At 43.7% G+C, this 22565-nt stretch overlaps 1 protein-coding gene across 1 annotated transcript in view; it reads left to right on the top strand.

Annotated features, from left to right (window-relative positions):
• DUSP22 (dual specificity phosphatase 22) overlaps window positions 1-7466 on the top strand; it is a 45574-nt gene extending 38108 nt beyond the window's left edge. The window contains exons 6-7 of the mRNA XM_050892628.1: window positions 582-753; window positions 3614-7466. Coding sequence (XP_050748585.1) covers window positions 582-753; window positions 3614-3799 — 358 coding nt within the window. The 3' untranslated portion in view covers window positions 3800-7466. The remainder of the gene's footprint in view (window positions 1-581; window positions 754-3613) is intronic.
• The last annotated feature ends 15099 nt before the right edge of the window (window positions 7467-22565 follow it).

The raw sequence follows: 22565 nt of genomic DNA, 5'->3' as shown, positions 1-22565 counted from the left end.
GTGCTGTCAAATCAGTAATAGTGAATGATTCTTACTTTGTCCCAGCATTTCATGTGGGGAAACTGGAGTCCTGAGAGTTGAAGTTGCAGAGTGCATGGATAGCAGAAAGAAGAAAAGAACTCAAGCAACCAGACATATGTACTTTAACAGTTCAGTTAAAGTTCATTTCAGCCCCATGAAATTGAAGCCTTTATTCGTGGTGGAGAGGGAACGGTCTTATTTCACTGCTCTGATCTATATAAGCAGAAGAAAGTGGGTGACTTATTTCTAGCTTATTAAAAACCAGATCTAACTTAGAACGTGTGCACTGTCCCCTGCTTTTGTGAAGACTTAATACTTATTTCTTCCTTTCCAGTCTCATAGGAATTACCACTCAGAACCCACTTTCTTGATCTTGTCATAGATTTGTTCTGATACATTTGAAAAAGCAGCACCAAAACCCTTAAAGTCAAATATTGTAATATTTCTTCCTCATGGCAAGCAACACAGCAGTCTACTGTGATGTTAGAAAGTGATGCTTTTAACTGTGATGGATGAAGTACAGCACTACTTCAATTTATTGCACCTCCTTTTTCATGCAGCCTTGCAGGTGTCTCCAGGAGTGTAACATTGGTGGTTGCCTACATCATGACCATCACAGACTTTGGCTGGGAAGATGCGCTGTCTGTTGTCCGCGCAGCGAGATCCTGTGCCAATCCTAACATGGGCTTCCAGAGGCAGCTACAGGACTTTGAAAAACATGATGTTGATCAGGTAAATGAACTACAAACAAATGAGCTGTGAAACACAACCCCAAGTCAGATCATGGGCTACGTCTCATTATTTTGTGGCCTGAGTGGTTTATCTGACTCCCTGTGTTTGCTTTGAGGGAGTGGCTTCTTGGCCAAGCCTGCTCTCCTGGGGAGGTGCAGATAGAACTGAAGGTATCAGGGAATACTGGATAGGAGAAGAGATGAAGCACAACATCGGAACACCTCATGCCCCGCTGTGCTCTCAATCCAGTGGTTGCTTCCTGTGTGCTAAGACACAATACAAGACTGACACCTTTAGAGGGATAAAAACTAAAGAGTGAGTTGCTCAGAACGCAGCAGAAAGACCAACCTATAAGTACCAGTTGCATAAAAATAGTCGGTTTTCCCCAGCACATTCATTTGGAATAGTAAGCAGGAAAGAAATCACCATCAGAAATCTTTGCTATCCAGGAGTTAAACTAGGTTCTCAGTATGACTTATGTGTTGTGTTCCCCCCACCTTCTGTGGCTGAGACTTAATAAAATTTCTGATGTGTAGAATGGTCTCAAATCTGACCCTTTTTTCTTCTTAGCCTTTGAAGGCTTTGTAGGACTAGGAGAATTGAGGGAACAGTAAGACTGCAAAGTGGTTTTCATAAAACGAAAATTAGTTTCTTACCCCTAAAAAGAACCGTCCCACACAAAAGACCTGCTCTCCGTGGGCGATCGGTGACTTCCACTTATGTTAACAACCTACTCTGGCCATCCCCTCCATTTTCCATTGCTCAGCATGCTGCTTTTCTCTGGGCTTTTGTGCCTATTGTGCTTATTAAAAATCAACAACAACAACAGAGGCAAACCAAAATCGGAAAGCAAAATACATGAGGCAAAGGATGTTGTGTTTTTTTTTTTTTTTTTAATTCCATACCTGTCATTCTGCTGCAGAAAGCTCAGAGTTTAGAAATTACCATTTGTTTTGCATGATGCAGTTTGCAACTGTAAATATTTGCGTTTTTTTAATATTTAACTGAATGTTTCCTGGATCGTTTGGAACTGGTGTAAATGGTAGAGTAACCGATTTTTAAGAGACAAAAGTCAGAGGGGGACTTTCCAGACTTGTCTCCTTCCTCCCTTACAGTCATTTCTACTCTAATTGGTCTGGGCTAACAGCAATGACAATTAAGGCTATATGCAAATAGCCTGATAAAGACAGTAACGTCTCTCTTTTTTCATCCACCATGGACGGCACATTCTGCCTTTTTTTCACTGAGGGGGAGGCAGTAGGTTGCAAAAAGAAATATCCACCTGTAGTCACTGACTGGGCTGTAGTTTCCTACTGTCTCTTAACAGCAACCACATCCTTAGCAGGTGTCTGTTTACACACCTGATTTCAGTGGAATAATGCCATCTGCCAAGGGCGTGAACTTTTTTCTGATTTCAGCAGCATGAGTGTTTCGCTGTGCCACTATAGAGTGGTATCCCGTGGGGTTTCTGGAACGGGGTCCTTTAGATCTTGGTCTTACAGGAAGGAGTTTAGTCACTAAGGTCACAACATGGTTTGCACCAATTCCAAACTTCCACATGGTAGCCTGAGGCTTCAGATTTCACTCAGGACCTTACGATCTTTTAGGAATGGGAGGGAGTAACTATGTTGAGGTCTTGTCTCCCAATGTCCTAGTAAATGATCTTTATGGATAAAGCTGTCCATGAGCCCCAAACAGAACAAAGCGATGAAAGTTAAGGCTTGAAAAATGAATATTAGCCCCACTGGGACAGAACAGTTGGGGTCTGTGTCTACTTGCTGCTTCTGCAGAGAAGAGCAACGAGATTGTTAGGAATGACTAAGTGGACTCAAATTCTTCAACTAGCAAAGAAATGACAGAGAAGGATGTGATAAAGGTCTATAAAGTTGAGTGGAATAGTGAAAGTGAACAGGTGTGACTTCCACTCTTCCCTGTAGCGTGAGATGGAGCTATCAATTGGCAGGTCCCAATCAAGGAAAAGGAGGGGTTTTTATACAATCTGTACTTATGGAGCTTGTTGGCATCCAGGTATCTTGTGGGTAAAAATTTGTGGATTCAAAAGGTGATCTCATGGCAGAAAAATTAATTTGTTGCTATCAAACACAAAGATACTGCCTCAGCCTCCAAAAGTACCTGAGCTGAAAATTGCTGGAAGCTGAGGAAATGACCATTGCCTGATTCTTTCCTCGGCATTTACATCTGGCTAATCTCATACCAGGATACAGAGCTGAACTGACCTTCAACTGGACCTGGTACATCTGTTACCATGTACCATATTCAGTCATTCATGTCAGTAACATATATAGGGTCCTATTCTATAGTTTTTAAAGCTCCTGGACTTTTTCTTCCTAGAAGATACCTTTCCTGGTATCTACAGTATGTTTTTTTACTACTGGTGTTTGTGGGCTCAGGATAAAAAAAACCCATCTAAGTGGTTCACTTTCTGATCTTCAGCCTTCTTGCAGCCTGTTGTGACTTGGGCAAGTTGGCTGATCATATTAGCTACCACGCTAATTCATCTTACTGTTTGTATATGCAACAGGAGGAGGGTGCTTTTAAGTCCAGGATGTCCTTGCCCAGCGGGTGTTCCTTACTCCGTATTACTCCAGTCAACCAAGCTGTTTTGCAAGTGTGTCATTTTAGGGGATGTAAGGGATCTCGGTGATTTCAAATGTGTATTCCTGTGCCTATGTAGTCTGTGCTGCTGTTGAAGGACATGCAATATTTGGAGCACTTTTCTTTAAACTACTTGTGTTCTTAAAGGCTCTTGAAATTCTGTAGGACAGGAGGGACTATTACTTCTGCATCAGTCTCATGTTATTGTTTCATCATATTGTATATGTACGTTCAATTTCTGCAGTTCAGGCAGTGGCTGAAAGAAGAATATGGGGAAAACTCTTCTCAGGATCTGCAAGAAGCCAAAAATCTTCTGAGCAAATATAAAGAGCAGGCAGAGTTGCAGCAGAACACTGGAGGAAGACAGTGGAATAACAACTTCTCATCTGTGCCATCTCTCTCATACAGCAACTACACAACAGAGACCTAATCGTAGGAGGTTGATTTTTTTTCTTTCTACCTTTGAAAAACATCTTGCCATAATTTCCATCCCATCTTCAAGACTCTCAGCAGTAATCATGCAAACAGTTGATTTGTAGAAAGCTTCTTGATGAAAATACTACATTATGTGTGTGTGTATGAGTGTGTTTCACACAGTTTTATAATTTGGGCAGGATCAAGCTCTCTGTATGCCCAGAGACATGATCCAGTTACTGTGGCTGAGCCAGTTTGTCAGCCAGCCACAGCTATGATCCCATTATGCCCACATTGCCTGGCATTTGCTGTGAGGTTAGCTCAACTCCTTTTGTTGTAGGCTAGCAAAGGGCTCTGAGAGATGAAGTCTGGTGATTCAAGCTGTGGCAGTTTGACATCTCTGCACTGTTAATGTGGCAAAGATGTTATTGCACCTGAAGAAGGGAACTCAGGTCTGTGTCTCTGCTGCTCCCGTTCTCAGTCCATTGGCGAGTAATACTGTGGAGGTGGGCTTGAAATTGAATGCTAGGCTGCAAACTGGAGCAGGTGAGATATGGGTACATGTACCTTTCTACCAACAGTAGCATCTGGGAGAGAAGTGGGACAGACAGCTCTGAGTAATAACATCAACTGCCACAGTTGTACTTGCTTCGATGCACGTGAGACAGAGCTGTCGGTAGAACTGCTGCAGACCAAGAGTACCGTTACCACAGCTCAGCTGATGTGCAGTGATTTCAGCCGTGGTCCCTTGATTGTGCATCTGGTCTCCCAACATAAGCTTCTCTGGAGAATAGTTTATCGGGTCTCCAGTGCCGCTGAACTTCATTCCCCGTGAAACATGTGCCTCTTCAACACACGCCCCTGCGCACATGATAACGTGTCTCCAAAGAGTGGGCTCGGTGTGAGTGCGAGCACCTGTTTCTTTGCTTGTGCTGTGGTTTGCTCTTTGACTTCAGCTACCTCAAAAATGCTGTTCTTGTCATTGTGGTTGTAAATGCAACCTTGAAAATTGCCTTGTGTAATCTTAATCTGACACTGAGTTAAGTAAGTGGGTGCGTGTGCGTGCGAGAGTGTGCGTGTGCATGTATATTTCACAAATGTCTGTATTTGAGAAGTTTATTGTTTTCTTTTAAAATTGCCCATATTTCTCACTGGTTTAAAAATTGAGTTGTTTGAATTCAACTTTCTGCCGTTTTAAAACCACTATATATTTTGCTGTGATCAGATTTGTAGGAATGCATTTGTAAAATATATTTTAAACTAGGTTGAAACTAGGGGCCATACTCTGCTCTTGGTAGCATTGTGTGTTTCTGGAATGGAGCCATTGCCTGACTCAAGTGTATTCTAAGAGTGTAACTTCAAATATGTCACCAGGGATGCTGGGCAGTGTATTGATTTCTGATGGTGTAATGGGGGGTGGCACTGATGCCAAGATCATGATTTCTTGTCTTTGACTCAGAGGACTGAAAGCCTATTTTTCTTGAAGATTTGAGAAAATAAATAATACCTCCCAAACAGCCAGGACAGAAGAACAAAAACAAACCCCTCATTTGTTTAAATGTGGTGTATCTCATGCTAAAAGCTGAGCACTGAATGAGCAGGAGTCAGCATACTAAGTAGACTGTTGTCTCTCTCAGTTTCTTCGGTACTCTGACCTCCCATTCCTTCACAAGATTCCTTTTCATGTGATTTCTTGCTTGCTTTGGGTGGCAGTGAATTCTTTGGATGGGAGCAAGGCTTTTGGGGTCAAGTAAGCTCTGGCTCTTAAATATCTGTTAAGTATCTTCAAAAAAATATGTTATGGCTTGTGAAATACAGATCTTGTATTTGGCCAGTAATGGCCAAAAAGGAAAAAAGGGAATGGGGTGGAACTGGCCTGACCGTTTCATCTGAGTCCAAGCCGGCATCAGGGTTCTCATTGCACTAAGTGCTTTAAGTGTACTGAACACAGCGAGAGCAGGATAATCACGTCTGTGTTGCAGTAAGGGATGCTGTTGGATTTGGGAAAGGTGCTGGAATTGACTTTGTTTTCAAGCTTGTAGCTAGATGAACCACTACCTATTTGGTATATCCAGCAACTGCTCTGTGTTTGCCTGGTAAGAGAAGTATTTAGCTCTTCTTGAAGATGTCGATCTGCAAATAATTGGCTGTTTAGGAATTCCAGCACAGCAGTGCCCACATTGGCAGCCCTCTCTGTGCTCTGAGGGCGGACGTGGTAATTGGAAAACGCTTTCCTCGGTAACAGGGTCTGACATGCGTTCAGGATGCTGGTCCATTTGTCCAACCCTCTACTCATAATAGGATGCGTAGTGCAACTTCAGCCCGTCCCCAAAGGGCAGCTTTGTCAGAAGCATTCTGCCTATGCTCTTGCAGGTATCCAGTCAGTCCATTCTGTAGCTGACTGCCAACACTATGTATCCCATAACACTTTTGGCACTCTCGTCCTTGTGGTAGTAACCCTGTGAGTGCTGATAAGTTGGCAGTTCTTTTTTCTGTTCTGACAAATACAAGGCAGAATGGGAGACATCTGTTAATGTTCGTGTGTCCAAGATTATTCTGTACTGGATTTTTTTAATAGTTTGGTTATCCCCAAAGAGTCAGTCCCACAAACAGGATTTTTTTAGAACTGAATTTGGCTTTAGGGCCATATAGCCACATCAATGTGCATTATGCTGCAGCTCGAAAACAGATACAGGGTAAAGCAGGAAGACAGAGGGAGTGCCATATTGTCAGCAAGTGGAAGTGCTTCTCTCTTTTTTTTTAAAGACAGAAGAGGTATTTTCTGTAGTCTCTTGCTTCTATGTCTTGTTTACTTAATATTACTTAAATGTACTGCATACTGCATTTAAGAGTGGTAAAAGAGCAACAGCAGTCTAAGAAAAATTGAATCTGGTTTGTCCATGTAGAGAGCAGAATGATAGTTTACTCCTTTATTACCACAAGGTGCAGAAGAGAGAGTAGCTACACCTTTGTAGTAGTAGTTCTCACCTTTGGCCTTTTAGAAAGGGAGAGGAGCTAACACAGACTGAGAACGTGACATGATTTGTCTTCCAACCAGCCTTTCCGTGGCAGTTTGTAGGACTTACCAGCTATCTGGAACATGACTAGACCCCAGTCCACTTCTCAGTAGTTGGCCTTTATAGTGGAGACGATGCATTCAGTTATTTTGTTTCTGTACTTCAAAACACTGTCCTCATTTTGATGTTCACTGGAAAAACGTATAAAGTTTATAACACCTTATTGGATATCCAGATTTGAAATGTATAATCAATTTTTTGGGCTAAACTTGATATCCATGTGTGATTATAAGCAAATGTTTAGTGTTATACAATGTAGGCAATGGGTAAATGCATTAGTATTTATTACCCTGATTTTTAACCTGGAAAGAGTTGCTTCCTTACATTTTGTGGTTGAGTGGGAAGATATGGCAAATCATATCTCTGTTTTTTAAAAAGGACAGTAATAACATTGGTTGCTATAATGGCCACTGCCTATAAAGAAGTCAGTGAAAAATTATAGTAATTACTTCAGCTAGTTTAAAAACTCTAAACCTGGTAAGCTTCTTGATTCTCTGTCTTCCTCTTCCTGGGCATCTTAGCGAAGCCTTGATTGCTTTTTCCAAATGTTTGTATTTAATACGTTCTACAATTTTTTTATAAATAAAAGTAAATGTTAACACCTGATCTGCTTGCGTATTTCTTGAAATCAATAATAGTGTCTGGAAGGCTTCTACTCACTGTTTGTATCCCTGCAGGTACAGTAAGAGTACAAGACTAACTCATTTTGGTATTTAGATTACTTTTTTCTCCTACACACAGACTTCTTGAGACTTCCCCTCCCTTCACCAAGTTCTTCCAGGTGAGTTCAAGAATCTGCAGAACAAGCATCTCTCGATACTAGTCCCACAAGAGGATGTTGCATGTTGCTCTCTTACTTATTGTTGCTGGCCCATCATTGCGACAGGGTGTGTGGTGAATCCAAAGTTTTTATTCTTTTGAAATACCTTCTTTTCCATAGTACACTGGTTTAGGGCTTAATTAGCTGTAACGCTTAGCTGGTTTACAGACTGCCAAGACTCAAGGCTCTCACTAGTGGTTTGTCAGAGGAAGCTGATGTAAGTGGCAGATGATGATTCTTGGGGAAAAAAAAAATTAAAAAGTTACAGTGTAAGGAGGGGGAAAAGCCCCATTTAAATTCCCACAGATAACACACTGAATTTCTGATTTGACACTACCTCTGCTGAGAGGGTAATTCTGGCATTCAAACAATCAAAAAAAAAAAAAAAAAACCCAAAAACCACCCTAAAAACGAAAACCCCACCAACCTGAAAGTGTAATCAGTCATGCCTAAGTAGCCAGATCTCATGGCCGCTTTAGTTGTTGCTGAAGGCTGAACTGTTCTTGCAGTGAGACTCCCTCATCGTGAAGGCAAAGTTAGATATTCAGGCACAGTGGGTTTTGGGTCTTGTCTTTTTGCCCTCTCCTCCCTCTCCCAGCACTTGTTAGTTTATAGGCTGCTGGCAATGTGTGGATGTTTCCTAAGGGATCTCAGGGATTCAAATAATTAATAATATCCTCCACTAGAATGAAGTTAATGTGTCTGTAGATAGCTTTGAATGTGCTAGATGCACCTTGTTCGTAATAGATTACACATTACATCATTTTCAGTGTGAGTGGGACGGCTCTGATTTTATTAATGTGTTTCAGTCCTCTTCCTGTCTTTCTATGAAAAGACTTTAAATTCAATGCAGCCTGATATGTGAAGCTTGAATTAGTGTAATTACCTCCTTTCTCCTGTTATCCATAGCAATGTCTTGGAGATACGTGCTATAGCATTGATGAGACAGAAAACATGTTTAAAATATAAAAAGTTTTAGAGGAGGCTTCCCCCTACTCCCAAAGGAAGACAGCAGTTTCCAAATGAAAAACGCACTGCTGCTTTGTCTTCCTTTTGACCACTTAGCACCTCTCAAGGGCATTTTTTATCCAAACCACATGTAAAAATTGTGCTGCAACCATGGTGCCGTACTACTGTTCCCAACTGTGTATCTCGTTTCATTCAATGTTACATGTAACTGTTGGAGTTATAGAAAATGGCAGTTCTGATTCGATTCGGGTAGTCCTGTCCCACCATGCAGTAAACTGAGGGAACTAGAGGGCAAACCCTCATGTCCTTAGATGTGCTCATAACCTGATAAGGAGTTTGAGCTCTGCCAGCAAATGATGGGAGTCCTTCCACCTCCTCAAGAAGATTGTACTGGTGGAGGGAAAATGGTGATGGTCTCTAGAAAATATTGGACAGCATGAGGAAGATGATCTTGCACTGTACAGTGTTTCTGTAGAAACCCCTGGAGACAGAAAGCATGCGACAGAAACAGCTATTTTCACACTTTGTTCTCAGCAGAGCTTTAAATGTGGTTCTCGTTTTCCATGTGCCCCAGCTCCTGTGTGCTTAACTATTTCATTGCTACATTTAGCTGCTGTCCAGTATTATTCTTCTGCCCTCACCCAGGGAACAAATTCTTCTTTATACATGTTTGAATGTGTGCTTTGCTCTAGTGAATTACGTGCACTGCAGTTTACCAAAAGTGAGTAGCTTGTGAGTAGCAAGATGACTTCCTGTAGCTTCCATGTAGTTTCTAGTGTAATTATTAGGAGTAGGCATCTAATGAAATGTGAGCAGGAGCTGCCTTTTTGCCATTGAACGACTGCGTAGCTCGGTCCTTGTAGGAGACTCAGTTCTGCTCGTGCGAGCTGAACACATCTGCAGCGAACTGGGAGTAAAATTCATTTGCAAGCAGTCTCAAAAAATGGGATTTTCAGCCAGACCAGCACCCAGTTTCCATTTTAGTTGAGGCAGCTATGAATGTGCAGGTTTGTACGCTCCGTTATTCATTGAACTATGAATAGAGAGATCAGAACCAAGACATCCAAGCTACTTGAAGTGCAAAGTGTCTTTAAATTGTTTGCTCGCTTGGTCATCAATTCACACAGGCATTAACAAAGCACAGCTTTAGATCTGGGCAGATGCATTTACAAATGGACCCTTTGAAAGTCTGAGTTCTGATTCTCCTCCTTCCCTTCTTTCTCTGAAAGCAAGTGAGTTTTTATTTAATTTGTTGGATACAGGAGATGGGATTTTTGTTACAATTTCTTGAATCTCTTCCCTCTCTCCCCTCCTTTTTCCTTGTTTTTGTGTGTGATTTTTTTTTTTTTTTTTTTAAATAACTGGTATTTGTCCCAGAACTCTTGAGTCAGGATAAGTGAGTGCCAATGTGTGGCTTGCAAACAATTTATTTCCTGTAAATGAGTATTAATAAAAAAAGCTTATGTTATAAGGTTGCTGATTTAAATGATTGTGTTAACAAATACAATTCAGCTGTTTGTGCATCTGGCCTGTTACGGTAGTGGTGGTTGTTTGCCAAGCCTGCCGTGACTACTGTAGATGTTGTCCTGTGTGGCAGTCTGGCTCGTGTGCAGCACTGGATGTTTTGGAAAAGTAGCACTGATCCATGACAGTGTTGAACCTGACATTTGAAGAATTCAAAAGGGATACTTAACTTTTATTTGTATGCCAAAAAGCAGTGTTCATTGGTGGACCAGCATGATATGCAGGTTACTAATTACAAACAGCGTTTTGCTTGATTCTCTGTATTCCTCGCTTTTTAAGGCAAGGTGGGACTTTGTTGAAAGCTTGTAAGTAGGGGAAAACTCTGCCCTGTGTTTAGAGAAAGTATGTGTTTGAGATGTCAGAATTACGGCTCTGTTTATGCATGCTCACTGCATATTTTCACAAGGATTGCATTTTGGAAGTCTTTGCAATAAGTCTGCAGCATGTAACTTCCCAGCAAAACGGCTTATGTAATCCCTGAGTGTCTCAAAAGAAGAAGAAAAAACAAACAAACAAACAAACCCCCCCAAACCTGAGTGCTATGCAAGCTTTGGTCAAATCATCAGATTTTAGACATGAGATTCTTCTGTTCTTAGGTAGCTTATTTACTTGATAACGTCTGGTTTGCAGTGAGGTTCTTATCAGACCTGATAAAGATCTCCATTACTCTAGAAGATGGTGTATGTCATGCAACAGCTTGTGTCCTCTGTGTAAAGCCTCATTTTTGCAGAAGTCTGCAGCCTGGGCCCGTTTGCAAGATGCGGAAGGTGCCTCTGTTGCACACAAGTGAACTAGCTGGGCTTTTACTGGCTAGGGCTACCATTTAGCCCAGAAAAAAAATGACTCTTCTGTTTGAGAATACTGAAAACCATTTGCATTTCTGCAAATCTTGGCGGCTGTGCAAGTATACCTCTACCGTTTCTCAGCTGGGTAAGGCTGTATGACTCTCAAGTTAACCATCAGTAATAAGTTTGGGGGAGGAATGGGAAAAGGTTTGTCACAATACAAACCCCATCAGAGTATATTATAGCAACGTACTAATTCACTGCAAGTGCACTCTGGACTTTGCTGTCACTGGAAGGATCTTAAATACTCCTCCTCTTCCTTACCCATATTTTCTTTTCAAGGGACTGAGGTGGGGCTTCTGGCATGTTTAGAGTTGACCTTCATTTTCTTGGGGTGGTCACCTTACATCAAGTTCATTGCACTGGAGGAAATGTTTGTCTTGTGAGATCTCACATATTTCTAGCTGGGCTTTTCTCCCTTAGAATTATACATCCCTGATATGCACATAAATTTCCAAAATGGCATAGAAAGGGTTACAAGAGCACCTGCGATGCAGTAAGACAGGCTGGGAAGTTCAATAGTCCTTTTTGACTCAAAAGTCTTGTGGTTTTGGCTTACCAAGAAGGCATATTGAGAGACAGCCACCTTTGTCCAATCCATAAAATGCTGGACTGAGAAGCAGTTGGGCTTCTGCTCCCAAATCTCCTACCATCTGCTGTGTGACTAGGCAAGTTGCTTCAGTTCTGGTTTGCTTAATTCTCCCAATAAGATGGGGAAGAAAGAAGTGTTTTGACTTTCCCTGATTTGCCTCTGCAAAGCCGCCGATGAAAAGCACTGCATCAGTGTTGGTTGTGTATTGTTAAATGGGGTATCTGCTCCCCATCTGAGGGGTGTTAAAATACCTTTGGAACAGAGAGATTCTGAGGCAGGGCAAGGAGCTGTGGTGACTTCTTGCTTATTCTTAACACCTCCGTCCACCTGCGTAGGAAGAAGTGCTGTGCTGCCCAGGATGGTGGTTGGGTGCTGATGGGAATCGGGAAAAATCAAGGTCTGATTCCCCAGGTATCGGTTTCTGTATTTCAACCTGAATTACATAAAATGCAGATGTCATTGTTTCTACATGGAAAAAGATGGAGTGAAGCAGAAGAGGTCCAGAGCAATTCTTCTTATGACTGCCCTAGACAAAATTCATCCCACAGGTGCATCTGTTGAACACAAAATCTCAGGTAAAAATTAAATGGTAGGGATATGTAATGTGCCTGTGATGTCAAGGATGATGGGGAGGTGAGTGGAGGAGGAATAACATATGGAAAAATTAAAGCATTGGAATACCTGAAGGTAGTGTGGTAAGGACCTGTGATACATGTGCTGAGATATGTTCCATGCACTCCAGGAAAAAGTCTGCAGGTGAAAAAAAAAAAAAAAAAAGGGAATCTCCGCTGTTTCCTATGCTTTGGATATATGGTTACAACGCTAGAAAAAAGTGATGTCCTGATTTTCCCCTAGGCTTATTCTGGAAAGAAAGTGCATATGGAGAATACATCTAATAAAAGCTGTTCTGGCAGATGAGAACTGGAGGAGGAACAAAATTAGTGCCTCCTTGGCCAAGCTGCTACTGCTACTTTTGGACTGTTTCATGGAAGACCTGAATTTGATTCATTTCCAAAGATGGCTTGGAAACTCCAGGCTGCAGGGGAAGGGACTCCCCCTTGACTTAGCTGTTTTTCTCTGAATGCATTGCAGTTGTGTGAAATGCAGTCAGCGCCGCTTCTCAGGTCATTTCTGGGGGAAGGTCAGTGCATGGGGACTGACCCTCCGTTCCTCAGTTTGAGTGATTTGGGAGCCCCGGTGCCCTGAAACACATCGAACTTCAAGCAGGGTTGGGGAACTTGCAGCGCCTGCTGTGGGCACCTCAGTTAAAAAGGAGAACTCCCTTTAACTGTGAACCAGATTAGATCCAAACCGCGTATCGGAGAAGCCTCTGTCTTTCTACTGATGGCCAAGGTGTCCTTGATCTCTCCATGGTTGCCTCCAGTGCTAAGCTGGGTGATTAGGACTGTTTTACCCCCTCCAGGCCTCCCTCTCTCCCTTCAAGGCTGAATGAAGATGGTTGATGAACTCTGTGTTGCTCATTCATTCAACAAAGTCAAACAGTTTTATTCACTTTTAATTTGAAGCATGTATATTAGGGTGGTTAGAAACTAATAGATGATTTACCTAGCTGCAAATAACCCATCTGAGGAACCGGACTGCGGAAATAGCCAAGGTAAGAGTAGGGAGAGCATGGTTTGGTGAGTGCTCAGAGAGTAATTTTCCAGCTCTGATGGGAAGCAATAACGGGGAGGAAGAGACCGTAATCAGTGAATCAATCCACATGGCTCATTTAAAAATACCTCCTTTTTTGTGGCTTTGGTTACAAGAATGCTTTGTGGGCTGCAGAAGAAAGGCATTAGTAGTTGTTTTAAACAAGCTGTATTCTAATTTCACCTTTCATGAAGTCCCATGAACCTCTGAGCAAGAGAATTTCCACCCATGTGCGTGTTGGGGGAGAGGGAGGGCAAACGGGCAGCGGATATTTTAAGCAAGCAGTTGCAATTAAAGCAAGCAGGAGCTAGATTGTGGTTAAGAAGTACATTTGTTTGAGAAGGGACAGACAGGATGACACACTAGAAACCCCATCTCAATAGAAGCTACCAAAATGATGCCTGAAGGAAGTATTTGACAATGAAGTTGCATGTAATGACCATCTTCTCCTGGGGAACCGCAATAAATACGGTCGCGTCTCCATCACCTAGAGTAAAACCTGCACAACGACGAGGATTGCCCGCCTGAGCATCCCAGCTGGCTCTGTGCTTCAACGCACGGCATGCCCTGGCTTCCCAGAGGGCTCGTGAGCTCGGGTGCAGCCGGGTCTGAATGCACAGAGCCTGGCTAGGGCTAAGCTAATGGCCCTGCCCAGCTCAGGCGGGGCTGAGCACAGACCCATGGCGCGGTTTACTGGCGAGCTGGATAAGCCATACCCCAGGCAACTGGGAGCTGATTGTGCATTGGTAATATGGAACATGTTCTGTTTGGGAGAGGATTAGCCTGAAGACCTGGAGGGGAAGCTTTGAACATCGAGTGCAATCCTAAGATAAGCCTTTAATGCACATTTTTCAGAAGTCTGCGATGCTTTGGGCAGTTTTGGTTTTTAGCCACCCTTCAAAGGGGGGTGATAATATTCTTGGTCTGTTGCATGTTGTTGCGGCTTTAGGAAACAGGAGCTTCACATTTCAGGGATGATTTTTATCAGGCCCTGCAGATGCGAAGTCATTCCTGGAGGGAAGTCACAGCAGTCAGAAAAAGGAAGACCTCTGTTATGATATACCTTCCCTTCCACCTGTCAATAATAACTAGGTGTGGGAAGATTTGATGAAGATCACATTCTAGAGAGGGGTAATTTATTTATTTAAACAAGACTACTGATGGAGTATAGCCTAATCTTAAGGTTTCAAAAGAACTTCCAGCAAGGTGATGTGTTTAAAATCCTCCTGGCATCTGATGGCTTGAACAATAAACATGACAGTTGTTTGACTTAGGCAGCTGGCCGCTGTGATCGTCTTTGAAAATAACACATAAAATAATGGAAAAGAAAAGCTCGCAGCCATTGTATGACTTGGGTTGTCATTAAATTTCTCTTTTTCCTACAGTCTTCTAGAGCTTTGCACCAATGATTCTCAGTTTCTGTCACTGTTGGTGTGTTGGACAGTCACGGTGCATGCTTGTTAAGACCCTGAAGGTGAACACTCATAACAGATAACCTGATCTTAATGGGGTTTGTAGCGGCCTGGCTCGGTGAGGGTAAGAGAAAAGCATAATGATGTTTTTAGAGGAAAGCCAAGCAAGATTTTGATTTTGGTCTGTTGGTTTCCTGCTGCTTTATCACAAGGGGAAAGCTCTATGAGCATATAGCGGCACCTGTGGGAGCTGTAAGGAAAATTTGGAGGAACTTCCAGGAACTGTGTAACTTTCCTGAGAAAGATACAGTGACGTAGAGCTAAGTTTTGTTCTGGATTTTCTGAGAGGGCAGAAAAGATGGCTAATATTGCATGGAAACAGAAAGACAATAATGAAAACAAGAGGACTAACCAAACTGATGGTTTTAGCCCAGAGTGTATAGACAAACTGGCTGCTAGTGAACTGTACTTGGCAGTGCAATGGTCACAGCACCATTGTAATACTTCTGCTGAGGAGCGGGAATATGAGGAGAGAGCATGAATGCATCAGTAGAGAAGGTTGGGCCCAACGCTGTTTAATATCTTCATAAGTGATCTGGATGATGGGATCAAGTGTACCCTGATGAAGTTTGCTGATGATACCAAACTGAGTGGGGAAGCGGACACTTCGGAAGGGAGAGCCACCCTGCAGGAAGACCTGGATAGGCTGGAAGAGTGGGCTAACAAGAACCTTATGAAGTTCAACAAGGACAAGTGTAAGCTCTTGCACCTGGAAAAACGTAATCCAGGAGTAGCAGCACAGGCTGGGATCTACCCAGCTGGGTAGAAAGGGACCTGGGGATCCTGGTGGACAACAAGTTCAATATGAGTGAACAGTGTGTTGCTGTGGCAAAGAAAGCCAATGGGATGCTGGGTTGCGTCAACAAGGGCATCACCAGCAGAGATAAAGAAGCCATTATCCCACTCTACTCAGTGCTTGTCAGGCCACACCTGGAATGCTGTGTTCAGTTTTGGTCCCCACTATGCAAAAAAGGTGTGGACAGGCTGGAGAGGGCCAGAGAAGGGCCACAAAGATGATCAAAGGACTGGGAAGCCTGCCGTATGAGGAAAGGCTGAGAGAACTGGGTTTGTTCAGCCTTGAGAAAAGACGGCTTAGGGGAGACTTTATCACCATGTTCCAGTATTTAAAGGGTGGCTACAAAGATGGAGACTCCCTTTTTACAAGGGGCACATGGAAAAGACGAGGGGTTATGGGTACAAGCTACTCCTGGGGAGATTCCGATTGGACACAAGAGGAAAATTTTTCACAATGAGAACAATCAGCCATTGGAATAATCTCCCCAGGGAAGTGGTGGATTCCCCAACACTGGGCACTTTTAAGATTCGGCTGGACAGGGTGCTGGGCCATCTTGTCTAGACCGTGCTTTTGCCAGGAAAGGTTGGACCAGATGATGCTTGAGGTCCCTTCCAACCTGGTATTCCATGATTCTATGATAAGATTTAGGACTTGCAGACTTAGACTACATGAGCCCATGCTGACATCTGATGTTCTCCTGAGCAGTGGAAAGTTAGGCCCAGCTTTCCACTCTTCGTACTGATATTTTGTAATTTAAAGGGGTGAAAGGAAGCCAAAAATGCAGCTGGAAGATGATGATGCAGGTGACAACCTCTGCTCCCTTAAGCTCTGAGAAGCTTCATTGAAGTGTGCACTGAGCTGAATAGTTTTTCTCAGTTCTGCAGGCATAACATCGGTTCCTTTGCTTGTGCTACTTAGTGGCACCAACAATTATCCTCATCCCGAGGCACTGGAGGCACTTACACTTGTTGTCGGTCCTGTGCACTGTACCTGCTTCATGCATTCATAAAATGAAGATGGAGGTGGCTGACTGCTTCTTCTGTGCCACTCTGTATCACTTTTCCATGCTGGGACACCCTGTTCTGCCTCATGGACCTTCCTTGAATGGCCTCTGTGCTGTGGAAATGTGAGTTAATATTTTAAAGTGTAAATTTATAGATCGGGAGTTCCCGAAAGGATCCTTTCAACCTCTGGTGAGCGTCAAAATTATGAGAACTTGATTCGAGGGGACCTTTGAGGGAAGAGGAAAGAATTGGTCCCAAGCAGACTTGGAGCAGCCCTTGTAATATCGGTTCCCAAATGAGCCTCGGGCAGCAATAATGATGTTCTTGAGTTCCCTGTGCCTGTCAGACCTTTCTTTTTTTTCCTGAGAACAGCTTGTACTGCTGCTTCTCCAACAATATGGTATGATCCTCATTTGCCTTACAAAAATTAAGCACCAGTCCTTAGTAGAGATGACTTTATCTGACTGTCTGATGTGGAAGCATTGTCCCAAACATAGGATTACTGGAGTATCTAGACACTGCTTGCTCTAACATATTGAGATACATTACACATTAAATGGATATTGGTCTAGGTTTCAGGCTGGAGTTTAGGCAGATATGGAACAACATCACTGAAACTGTGTCCTGGGACTGCTCTTAGTAGTATGGTGCTGCCAGTGCTGTGGAGGCTTGGAAGTAACTGTGCCAGTAAAGTCCTCACCTGAAAGATGCCTCAGAAGCCCCGATACGTGTGCTATTTTATGCAGAGCATTTACCATTACTCAAGAAGCACTGTGCCAGCAGGGAATTTTGTCCACATCCCTTCAAATGCTGCTGTCCGTCCTTTTCAAAAAGTCTTAAAAAGTCATTGCCTTGCAGCTGGGGAGGGAAACCTCATAATTCACGGCTGCTCGGGCAGTATAGCAGCAGGCAGCCCACTGCACTGGCAGGACTGGGACTGTCTGTCTCTGCAGCAGGCAGCTCCTGGCCTGGACTCATTGCCCCCGGTGAAGCCAGTGGGGAAACTCCTCCCGAGCTCAGTGACAGCAGGATCTGGCTTTCGGTGCTTTGAGTAGCAGTTTGTTAAGGCCACCAAGTGGCCATTTCTTTCTTTCTTTCTTTTTTTTTTTTTTTTCCTTTCCCCCTTCTCAAGGCAGCCAGCTACAGCACCAGCGTGATGGAAATAACAGAGAGATGTAACAGGATTTTGCCTTACATAAGGTGAAATTGCATTGCTTCTCTACTTCTCATACCATTGCACTATCACAAATAAATTCTCCCATCTGCAAGGACTAAATGTCTATGAAAGAAAAGGGTTAGAGAAGCTTTAAAAAACCTAGCAGTTTTGACAATATGCTCTTTACAGCAACCATTGGCAGCGATTTGTATGCTTCTCAAGCAGTAAGAGCTGGGGAGCACTGCAAGGGGATTTTGGAGGCCTTTGTAAGTCTGGTAGGTCTGAATATCCAGAGGTGATAATAAGGAGGGATGAACTGTCCCGTGATGGGCCTGAGGTGCTGCAGGAATACCAGTGGCAAGTTATCCATGCCATCTTGCCCGGGCCAGTAGCCCATGGTGCCTTCCCACTCAGTCACAGCCAGAATGCATTTGCTATAAACAAGCAAACAGACAGTTTGGTTTTTTTAACAGGCACTGGTTTTTTTGACCCAATCCACAGCAAAAGAAAAAAAAAATTAATTATGTAACAAAATGAGTAATGCTAAGTGGGTGAGGGAATTTCTTCGTGTTTTCTAGCATGCAGCACCTTCAGTAGAAGTGTGCATGGCTAAGCTTGCATCACTGGCAGTGTGAAAACCTTTATTTTGCTTCAAAAGGGAAGCATTCACCCATGCTAGTAAGTCACCCTTCAGAGTATCCTTCCTGTTCATGCTAACCAAGGGTAGCCATGCATGCAGAGATCTCTTTTTTTTTTTTCTTTTCCCATTAGAAAAGAGCAACTTGGTACAAAAGTTAATGCAATAGGCCATCCAGGCTGCATCAGCTGTCAACAGCTGATGTAGCTCTTAACTCCTCAGAAGTAGTGTGGGCCGCATCAACTGGCAGGCGAAATTCAGAGAATATTCAGAATTCTCCTGAGATAAAGGGAAACAAAGCGAGGTGGACAGTGTGTTTTAAAAGGGGAGTTTTTCCCATGTTACTAAAAGGAAAGCAGCACCCCACTGCCACTGAAAATTTCCTGCCCTACCTGTGCAAATCTCCCCTTGGTGTCCAAAGCGCTTTGCTTCAGCCACTGTGAAGCAAGTTAGCATAAAACCAAACACCGCCCATAGGAAACCCTCTGGATGTGTGTGCGCACGCTGTCACTCGTGCAGGGCTTTTCCAGTTCTCCCTGCCAGCACCTATGCAGACTGGTGTAAGATTTTCTTCTACCTAAATTTCACTGGGTCCCAAATGTTATTCTCCTGACAAGACTGCTGCAGATGCAGCGCTACAATTGCCATGACCCTTCCTTGCGTTGCGATACCAAAAGCTGCTGCGATCTGGAGTGGAGAAGGGTGGGAGGAGATGTAATAATATATTGTTACTGTAATTTCACATATTCTCTGTTCAGGGAGACATTTCCAAAAGCAGCCAAGTCTCTTTTCCCGAAGTGGCCGCAAAGTTGTGAAATTTTCTCCTGACTTCTGACAATATTTCAGCTCTTGTGTATTTTCCCTCACATTTAGTAGTTTTATCGTCCATCACCCAGGTGCTTGCTTGCTCTTTGCAGACTATGGTATGCTCTCAGCATCTTTGGAAATAAGGCTTTATCAGCACTGTGCCGTCGGGCTCTCCAAGGAAGCATAAGCATCCCTGAGCCTCCCTCCGTCAGGCTTACCGGCCACGGGGGAGAAGCGTGCCTTGCAGTCAGCTGAGGAGCCATGCAGCCATCGCTCTCCCCCCGGCCCTTGGCAATAGGCTGCTGTTTGGAGAGCACCTGCGCCTCCAGCTTTCACCTCTTCCCTGGCAGGTTTGCACGTGGCCAGCTCCTGCATGGGGTACGATGCAAGGCGAGCCCTGGGGAGCCCCGCTACAACCTCCCTATTCCACCTGGCCCCATGCCCGGGGGATCAAGCATCAGTGAGGAGGAGAAGCCTGGTTATGCTGCCCCTTCCACCCTGCTCTACGGTATGGAAAACCCATGCCAAAGCTGCTCTAGGCCAAAAGACGCTGACATCCCAGGAGAAATAGGTTACTTGGAGCAATGTATTAAAACTTTGTAGCGTCAAGCACTCTCCACGCTCCCATTCCCTCTCATTTATAAAGGCACCTGGCAAGGAGGACTGCAACACAAATGTCCCAATTGTCAGAGGGCTGCAGAAGGATGATTTCCCCCGTGTGCCAAAGCCCCTGCCTGGGGCAGCTGGCCTGTCGAGTGGTTTGTGCTGCCCCATGATCTGAGCGCTGGAGCTGAAACCGCTGAGGATCCAGTGGTTCATCTGGCGCTGTGCTGTAAAGCGACGTTTGATTGCATTTGGTGTTGCAGCTAATGAAGATGTTTCATGTTTTTATCACTTTCAGAAAGCATTCACTGATTTATGTACGTGCTAGACTGATCATTGATAGCAGGAGAAATTCTGACTGGACGTACTCACTATCCCCTGTTCTCGCCCTCCACCGAAATCCTTGTTTACAAAGACTTGTTTCCTTCTAAATCATTCTTCTGCACACCTAATAGGGCTGACCCGCTTCTTTTCAAAGTGAAATACCACTGTACATTCATTTAGGGCTCGCATTCACTCCCTCTAGATCACAGCCAAACTTGCATTGTGCCACTGTGAACGATGAGTCAGGTCTCTTCTCAACAGAAAAACACAGGCAGGTTATTTGTGTTGCTGCCTAAGGAAGAGCAATTAATAAGTGGATTTTTTTTTTTTTAAATGATTTAGATTGTAGCCCCCCTTGCTCACTCTTTTTCCTTTGGGGCTGTGAGTTCCTCTTTTGTCTATCAAAAAGAAGAAGGTAACACAAACTGCTAGACCATCGCCACCACCTCCTTCTCACAACCATCTGCATCTCATCACCATCTGCTCAGTAAGTCCAGGCTGAGGATTTACCCCTCACTAATCAAGATAGGATGAAACCAAATCATGTTTGAAATTGTACAGGGTATGCTATACCTATGGTCTCTGAAACATCTCCTTCCAAAGGGATGTATATGCCACAAGTGGTTTCCACCCTACAATGGCCACGGACAAGAGGAGACCCTCCCGGTTTCTTTAAAACAGGCAAATCTCAGTAGCAGCCACATCTATGGTTTTTGTGAAACTTCCCAAAGCTCCCTCCCTTCTGAGTTCTTTTCTCTATCATTTAAATTCCTGCTTTGCATTGCTTTTCACAAAGATGCTCCAATACAAAAGGACAGAAAACCCAGACAGTTTTCTATTTAATGGAGAATTGTAGTAGGTAGTAGGAGCAGAATGGGTAATACATATGCAGCATAGATCTTGTGGATTTTTTTAATGTTCAGTGTTTAGTTTTCAGTGATTTTTCTTGTTGTGTCACCCTAATCCCTTCCCTCTCCAAGTCATTTTCTGATTTAACCGGGCTCCTTGCAGCTCAATTTCTTTGAAGTGGAACCTCAACCCCAAAATATACAAAACCAAGTTGATCTTTTGATCCCAGGAAACGATGTGGGTTTGAACTTAAATAGAAATGAACCCAAGCACAATACTTACGTTATACTGGTATGAAAGCCAGCAAAGATTGGTTAAAGCAAAAATACTTGAAGTGGTCACATCAGCAGCCTCCCTTCCCCCGGGCATGGGGCTCTCACAACATTCCAGGATGTCCAACACTTGGGGTGTCATCCAGCCACAGACTCTTGACAAGCTCAAAATGTGCCAGGAACCAACCGACGTGCCAGCCAGTGATTAGTGCTTCCCAAATCCCTGGAAATTCGCTTCTTCCTTGCTGGAGGAGAGGACTCAAGAGAGCGATCCCGGGGGTCCCACCCCAGCCCACGTACCGAGCTGGCAGCCCCCCCATCACCAGCTGCATCCTTGTCCCACTCCCACAACAGCCAGCCCGGTCCTCTCCCTGCGTGTCCCGCAGTCTAGAAATGCACTCCAAAAAGGGAGTTTTTCCAAGGGCACGAATTCAGGCTTTACCTTGTTCTTCACTGTAATAAATCACGTTTAGATCGGGTACCACCTCTGGAGCAGTCCCACTTCTCCACTCCGGTGAGACACCATCCCCAGCTTGGTTTAACTTCTTCTGTGATCAAGATGCAATAAGTGGTTTTGTCAGCATTAGTCACGTTTGGGATGTCTTCAGCGAAGTGCAGTGAGTAAACTACATTTATGGGCAACGCTCTGAGGACACAACATAGCTGAAGAAATTTGGCCAGGTGGGGTGATGGCCTGAAAGCTAGCTGCCTGTCCACCCCGCCTTTTTACTCCAAACCAAGCAGGTTGGATACGGAAAAAAAAAATGGTATTCCTACGCTTTGGATTTAGAAGGCTCCCAGGTTGGAGCGGGATGGACACGTTACTCCAGGGAGCGGGGGCATGTAGCCGTGCCGTGCCCCACACTGCTGGCAAAGGACCAGTTTCCTTGGCTCGATACTGGCGGTCCCAGGCAGTCCTCGATAGCCGCCCGGCAGAGATGCGAGTCTCAAATTACTTGAGTTAAGGGAGAGGTTGTTCTCAGCACCTCCCGGCCAGCACCAGAACATGAGGCAGAGCTGGCCGATTTGTTTACTGGAGGTCATTAGAAGATAAATGTTTTTGCAGTTAAAAACAAGCCAACCAGAAAGGACCAAAATAAAAGTTGATAAAATATTCTGTCTATGGTAAGCAAATAAAAATATATAAAATTTTAAACCCTTGAAAAGAGAATTCTAACAGATTTTTCATTTTTTTCTGTTTTGTCAAATATCAAACACATTAGGTTTTGAGTTTTCATATGAAAACTGAACAATTTTTTAAAAATGTTTTTCTAAAAAAAGTTCTCTATTCTTCTTTAAAAGCAGTCAGGAAAAAGGTTTGGTTTTTTTCTTGACCTGCTTCCATGATAGAGTTTTCTATTTGTTGTAAATTTTAAATTCTT

Source organism: Gymnogyps californianus, chromosome 2 (genome assembly GCF_018139145.2).
Source record: "Gymnogyps californianus isolate 813 chromosome 2, ASM1813914v2, whole genome shotgun sequence".
NCBI classification, from domain to species: Eukaryota; Metazoa; Chordata; class Aves; order Accipitriformes; family Cathartidae; genus Gymnogyps; species Gymnogyps californianus.
Note: the sequence above shows the minus strand (reverse complement) of the source record. Positions and strands in the feature narration are given on the sequence as shown.